This window comes from Montipora foliosa, chromosome 10 (assembly GCF_036669935.1).
Source record: "Montipora foliosa isolate CH-2021 chromosome 10, ASM3666993v2, whole genome shotgun sequence".
Lineage (NCBI taxonomy): Eukaryota > Metazoa > Cnidaria > Anthozoa > Scleractinia > Acroporidae > Montipora > Montipora foliosa.
In genome coordinates, this window is record NC_090878.1 from 7,678,651 (window position 1) to 7,686,150 (window position 7,500).

General features: G+C 41.4%; 2 protein-coding genes across 3 annotated transcripts in view; both read left to right on the forward strand.

Annotated features, from left to right (window-relative positions):
* The window catches only part of LOC137973295 (uncharacterized), a 102,365-nt gene that overhangs the window by 72,799 nt on the left and 22,066 nt on the right, over positions 1–7,500 (forward strand). The gene's annotated exons all lie outside the window — the stretch shown is intronic.
* The window catches only part of LOC137973642 (uncharacterized), a 79,315-nt gene that overhangs the window by 65,688 nt on the left and 6,127 nt on the right, over positions 1–7,500 (forward strand). For both annotated transcript variants that reach the window (XM_068820491.1, XM_068820492.1), the window contains 2 exons: positions 2,909–3,250; positions 5,280–5,561. In XM_068820491.1, the coding sequence (XP_068676592.1) occupies positions 2,909–3,250; positions 5,280–5,561 (624 nt within the window). The remainder of the gene's footprint in view (positions 1–2,908; positions 3,251–5,279; positions 5,562–7,500) is intronic.

Sequence of the window (7,500 nt, forward strand, 5' to 3'; positions counted from 1 at the left end):
AACCCATCCTTGTAACCGATCCTTCTGGTGAGTTCAATTGTATAAGAAGCCGAAAATTCCTACTCTATAGAATGGCACAGCTCCCTTTACTTCGCGACAGTTGCCTTTTTACCATAAACAGTTTAAAGTGCTACTGTGATCAAAATTAGGTCTTTTAATTACGGTTCATTGAAGCATTTACAGTTTGCGAAGCAGAGAGCATTTTGTCATCCGAGCTCCCTTGGCTCATGAAAGTAACAAGAAACATTCTTGCTTTACAATGACGAGTTAGAAAGTTTTTGTGTTTACTACCCTTAAGGAGGAGGTTTTTTTGTCAAATCAGAGCTCTGAAGAGGTGAAAGATACACAAGTTGATGTACGGGCTGACCACACTTTTACCATCACTAGTGGCCATGGGTGCTTGTGGAATGGGAAAAAATTCTTTTTGCGTACGGTTTTAGGCCTTATCCTTTTACTATCATAATAAGTTACGTTATTAACAAAAAGAATTCTGTCCGTCGATTTGCTTTCTTAACAATAGATCGTTTTCACTGTCACGCAATAAAAAAATAAATCGAAAACCATCCAGTGGAAAAAGTCAAGAATTCGTGATGTTGTAGGAGATAAATGAAGAGGGCACTTCTCCAAGTTTTAGGCCTGTGCGTTTCTCCAAACTTCAGATATTCGTCGAAATGTTTCGCAGAAATTTACAGAGCCCAGTATGAAAACGCCATGTTGGTGCACATCTGTGGTGCACCAATATGGCGGTCGGAAAATAGTGTCAACATCTGTTACTTACTTTGGCTATCTAGGCGAGTGATCATCTGTACTGAACAGACAGCTATTTACCTAAGCACTTTTCCTAATGCTTTAAATTCTAAAAAGGCTCAAAACCATGAGATAAATATATATTTCTCAATAAACTCGATCGTCGCCTCGTGTCACGCACCGCTATAACTGAGAAATTCAAAATGCTCTGGTTTCCAAACGAAGCACGCTATTGAGCTTTAAAATTGCAAATGGGAACAAATTTACCGCCTCTTATGCCTGATGAGGATAAAAACTTTCGTGGCTCTTTAGTTTTGGATTTTAGAAAATGATGACGTCACGCGAAAACGATCTATTTGTTACACTGAAAGGGATACCGCAAAGTGAAAGTCATTAATTTTTCATTTGTGTTTTTTTTTTTACACATTTATTTCATACATTAACTCATTTCTTGCCCGGGCAAATGACGAAGATAAATGTCTCTTTCTCTCTTTCTGAATTGCACGAACAATTCTTTCTGAATTGCACGAACAAAGTACAATAAGGACTTGAAAGTTGAATGTAGAATTGAATGCGGCAATCAACCTCGTTCCCAGGGTCTCCATTGTTGTTATCGAGACAGAGACTCTTAGAACGAGGTTTTGCAGCAACGCGAAGCCGCTTAAAGCCGCTACTTACTTAAGGCGGTGCCCCTTGAGGATTGAGGCCGATTGGATAAAACCTTCCTTATTTTCATTCGTTAGAGTGTTTCTACCTTCGCGAGGAAAATGATATTTCTGACAGATGTAGCCTGCGAATTTGGCAGAAATAGATGTTTTGCCGGCACGGTCCAGGGAACTGGGTCCGGTTGTCTTGTGGAGATTATGGGTAATTTGTCGTACGAGTGGTGAACTGTTAGGGATTTGAATCACTCTAGGTTCAGCTTTCTTCGCCTACTTTGCTGGTTTCTATCCGCTCTTCAAACATTTATTTTCGGTTTTTCCTCTTTTTCTAGGTAGGGTTAGGGTTAGGGTTGGACTCAAGAGTGCATGAAATTATTAAGCAGAACAATCAGCATCTTCTAACTCAGGTGTCCGAGTTGATTTCCTGAAGACATCACTTGAAAAGGAAGGGAGTAGTCATACCGGAGACTGTATGGCTTGAATGACACCTCATGGTCGGAAACTGACCGTGTGGGCAGGAAATCGAGATACAACGTTTTCGCAGTTAGTTGTTTGTTGTCAAAGTCTACTTTTGCGGCTCAGGTCGAGACTTCGACCCTCTCCTATGATGCCGGTTTACCGGGCTGTAGCTGTAGATTCTCTCTTGTTTTGAAGACTTGACGACAATTGGACAAGAAGGACTAGGACGATACAAGACGGGAAACGGACCGTTAGTCTCCTACGCAGACGGCTGCGAGAAGTGCGTCTATTTCGTCTCACCCTAGTCCCTTCGCTCAACTTTTGGTGAACGCGCTTCCCTGAGGTTGCAAACTCAACGGACTAAGAAAGACTGAATGCTAACTTAATTACCTTCTATTTATATGGGAAATTTCAAACCGGTAACCAGGATGAAAAGCGGCGATGCGACCGTCCAAGTATGCATCAAATCTGACGAACAATTTGAAAGTATTAACGATAACTGACGAGATTTTTTTTCGCTCATATTTGTTCCAGAAATCCCCAAATCCCTTTTCTTTTCGATAGCTAGAAAAAGAAATTATCTCAAACTAAAGATAAAAAAAGAAGTTAACTATTACGAATATGCGTTGTATGATTTTGATCCAGGTAATCAAGACCTCGGCCTCAGAAACCGTGAGTGAGGCGAGATTAAAGAATCCTTGCCGCATCATGTCATTCAATATACGCTTTTGATTGATGAAACTCGTAAAAACCTTTTCTTAACATTGTAAAAGCAACTGATTGATCAAAATGTAAATATTACAGTATATATTTGTCATTTATAATTAATTGAATCCATAACACTCAATCAAAGTTATCGAAGTTATTGATTGCGTGGCAATTCCTAAGAGTACCGGCTATCCCTAGTAAGGGACATGATTTACAAAAGTCTGAAAAGTTACACCCAACGATTTTACTCATTAAAATTGGCTGCTTTCCGATCGCTAGTAGAAGGAAATTTATAATCTAAATCACTTAAGTAGGCTCTTTGTTATTTTCAGGGCTCTTAACGACGGTGCGAGCAAGGGTAGAAACAAAAATAAGCAGCCTGGCTGCTTGTGTCAATGGTTCGATAACTTTATCGGGAAACGACCCAAGCAGATTCCCAATCAAGGATCAATGGAGGCAATTCCGTTACCCTAACGACGACTGGATCAACATACGGGACTGTGATGGCTATGGCTGTGTAACATTGACATTACTAGACGGCACCAGGGTGTCTGTTGGGACTCGTAAAAGCTTACGCGTGGAGTGCACAGCTCAGAATAGCACCAAGGACCGTGTCCAGTTTTTATTGGAAGCTCAGGATAATTCTGTTTTTCGTCTTGAGAAAGTTCCTCTCAGTAAGTATTATCAAATGAAATCATATCAGGCAGTTCTTTTTTCGAAAACTGACTTCGAACTTTTTGTTTCATGCATCTTTTGGGCGGCGTCTTTCCGGATGAGTGTGGGTCTAAATAGGGGTTAGCGTCAGGTTATTGTGCACAGAGGTAAGTCCCTCCCACGGGGGTGTCCTTGTTCTCCTGTCCCCTTTAAAAATTTCCTTGCGTTCCCTTGTTCCCAGCTTTTTTATCCCTGAAATTGTATATGTTCCCTTGCTTGCTGTGATATTTTGTCATTGTTCCCCTGTTCCCAAGTTAAGTTAGCCGTGTTCCTTTGTTCCCCCAAAACCCCTGGGATGGACTCAGAGGCGCTTGCGTACGGTACAAAAAACCCAGACATTGAGAACAGAATCTCCTCTGTCGCATTATGCTTACGCTAAATTAATCGTTTGATTGACTTAACTAATATTTCCATCTCGTCTCTTTTTCCTAAGGTTGGACTGTGTTAATAGCTAATCTTAATATTTCCCACGGAACGGTCGTAAATGGAGCAACCTTTGCATGCCACTCTGGCGGAATGGCGTTTCTCTCAACGTAACAGACGACAGCCGTCTGATTCCACAACAAGTTGCAAAATTGTTGAGACACTTGCATTAACCTTTTCTAGCTTCCAATGCTCGCCGTATCTAGAATTTAAACCTTTCCCACCTCCCCTCCCCTCTCCCCCTTTCAACGTTGACTGTTTAGGTTTTCAACATTATTTTGTCTTGCTAGCAACACTGATAAGGGGGGGAGGGGGGCTGCAGTGTGAGAGATAATAGGTACATTGATAACGCCCCAAGAAGGTGAAGTGTCTCCACTATTTTTGCAACTTGTTGCAGCTTATTGGAACGGATTGAAGATAACGAGCAGTTCCCTGATCCTCTCAGGGATCATAAAAGCGGATTACGGCAACTTGTTGGGGTGCAGGGATGGCGCAGTGGTGAGAGCACTCGTCTCCCACCAATGTGGCCCGGGTTCGATTCCCGGACTCGGCGTCATATGTGGGTTGAATTTGTTGGTTCTCTACTCTGCACCGAGAGGTTTTCTCCGGGAACTCCGGTTTCCCCTCTCCTCAAAAACCAACAATTGACTTGATTTACTTTCATTGTTCATTTCAGTTTACAGTGTCCCCAATTAGCGCTCCAGCGCTAGTACGACTAGACACTTAAATAAAGTTCCTTTCCTTTCCTTTACGGGACAACGATACGAAGTAAGGCGTTCTGACCAAAAATAATACAGGCTTGAAATTTCTGGCCTGACATTTGTTGTCATTTACATGACAACCGGTATGAGAATTTCTCGTCTCTGTCCAGCAACCGACACGAAGTCAGACCGGTCTGAGTTTATTGTCAGGCCGGTCTCATGTAAACGCACAAGAAGAAATGTATGGGGGCCGGTACGAACTCATGCTTGTCTCAGTTCGTCTCGGTCTCATGTAAATACCTCCTAAGCTCTTTTGGCTCATCACAAGGAAAGATTGCGTGACGATCCAAAAAGAGTATGCTTAGTTAGGATCAAAAAAGATAATCTGTTAATATAATTTAATTGTCATTCATTTGGTAAAGGTCTTTCTGTGGAGGAGTTCTTTTCCAAAAGAACGTTTCTTCCGAAAACAGGGTGTTTATTGTGGAGGCGACCTGAGGACCAGTCCTCGGAATCATCCATACCTGGACTCGACTTTTTGCATCGACATGATCTCAAAAGAAGATATTTATCTGTACTAGTTATTTGGGCAAGAAAGTCAGACATAATAAACATAAACCACTAATAAATCCATTATACACCACGTTGCATGACTGAAATATCATCAGGGACATCAGACCTTTGTTAAGATTAGGGGTTTTTTTTTGCGCTCAAATGAGATGGCAGGAGAATTTCGCTATTTTTCTCGTGATCCTTTCCGCGTCCTTTTTATTGCCTGTAAAACAATATACATTCACGCTCCGGAATAAGTCTCGTGAACTGCAAGCAGAACATTCACTGACACCCTTCTGTTGTCTTGCATTAGAAAATGTTTGGGAAGAGATAGACAAGACAGTTACTTCCTCTGCTGTATGGACCGAGATTCAAGCGCCTGGCAACGTATTTGGAAATGTACCCCCAGGCCTGTTTCTTCCAAATGGAGGGCAGGGACAACCTGGACTGCTGCGGACTCCAGGTGCTTGGACAAATGCAATACGAGTAGCTGAAGGAGAATCTAGAATCCGTGGTCGTCCAGGGAAACAATGGCTACAGGAAGATTACGGAAATACTGGCCCTAAAGGAGATGCCGAATACGAAGGAGAAAAAGGCGAGTGTTGACACAGTTTCCATATTGATATTCTTTTAAAAGCTCTTTACAAAAATAAGAGAAGCAAGAAATATTCCAAATGAAACAACATAGTTACAAACCCTAATAATATACATGGAAAAATTTCTCCGTGTTATTGAATAAGGATAATGCAGTTTTCAGGTGACACAGTGCTGAACATTGGTAATTCAGTTCAAAGAGAGGTAGCAAGCCAAGCAATCTGATTGGTCGGTGATGGAATAAAATCACAGAGAGCCAATGAATGCGAGCCCTGGATGGCGCAATTTTTGCCTGACTGCGTGATACGGGAGCGTTGCTTCTGCATAATTATATATAATCTCATCTCGAATTCTTGTCATGTATATTATTAATAAGTAACCACATGATTTTGTCGGGCAACTAAGAATAAATAAGCAGTCGTAATTTTTTTTTGAAAGACTACAAATTGCACTCTCGTCTTTATGCCAAAAATGACCTGCTTGTGGGGACATTTTAAAAAGGACTTGAAATTGTTCCCATATTCTGAACAGACCCCACAGCGCTGTGTGTTTCCCGGTCTCTCCTTACAAGTGTGCAGTGACAAACACAAACACACCCCAGGTGCACACATTTAAACTACATATACTTTGTGTACATGCTCTTATCTACAATCGGTGGCAAAAGTAGTTGGGAAGCTAACGCCAGGATGGGCCTGAGAACCTTCAGACGTCAGAAACTAAGCATAACTGTCAAAATTCCACTAAAAGCTTCCAAGTAGAAGTCCCCCCTTCTCCCAATTAATGTTAAAATAGACAAGGAAATGTCTGTTCACTGTTGGCAACATTGTTCTGGTTTTAAGGGGGCAATTATTTAAACTCGGTAAGAAACCAAGTACAAAGGGTGAGTGTCCCGAGACTTTTGCCTTTGATTTTCTGTTTGTTATGAAAGGAAACGAAAGGAACTTGATTTAAGTGTCTAAGCGTTCTAGCGTTGGAGTGCTAATTGGGGACACTGTAAACTGAAATTAACAATCAACGTAAATCAAGTCAAATGTTGGTTTTTGAGGAGAGGGGAAACCGGATTAAGCCTTATATGACGTTGAGTCTGGGAATCGAACCCGGGTCACATTGGTGAAAGGCGAGTGCTCTCACCACTGCACCATCCCTGCACCCCACGTGAGAAGGGTCATGTAAACAGAGAACTACTGTATGCCTTGCAAGGGCACTTTTGTTGGCTTTGAATTTGTTCATAACGTTTGTTAATAGTAGAAAACTACAATCCGGGTCAAAAGACTTTGGTACACTTGTCGAATTTTGGGCGAAAAGTAGATAATTTACTGTACATGCTTCCATCGTTATATGAGTAACTCGTGTTTTTCTTTCACTGCCTTTTTCGCTCCCCCAGACAATGTTGAAACATTCGAGCGATCGATGAACTAGTCTTGATATGACAACTTGAATGAACATTGTTATGGGGGAAGGGAGAAAAGCGGGAATTGTCCCAACAGGATTGTACGTGTGAAGTAAAAACATTTCGTTGTTATGTAAAATAGGATTTTTGTTTCTTCTTGTAAACGTGCTTGTGAGGATTACTCTCACGTCACGCGGAATTAGCATGTCCCTCTAAAGACACAACTCAATGCAAAACCCCCACTCCACAGTTTTTCTAACCTTCCAAAACAGCTTCAAAAAGGCGTGATCTCGAGGGAAAACGATTTGTGTCAGCCCGAGAGTTTGTGATAAGATATATTAGTAAAAATACACAGGTGATTATACAAAATCGCGCGCTCTCATTGGCTCGCTATCTCGGATTATCAGCCGATAATCACCTCGACGGACAAAATGGCTGCCAGTAGTCGTTTTGCCACTGTAAGTGAAGATGATTTTCGCGTTGAAATGTTTTTTTTTTCCTCTTTTTTGAAATAATCACCTGTGTATTTATACTAAAACAATTATTCGTC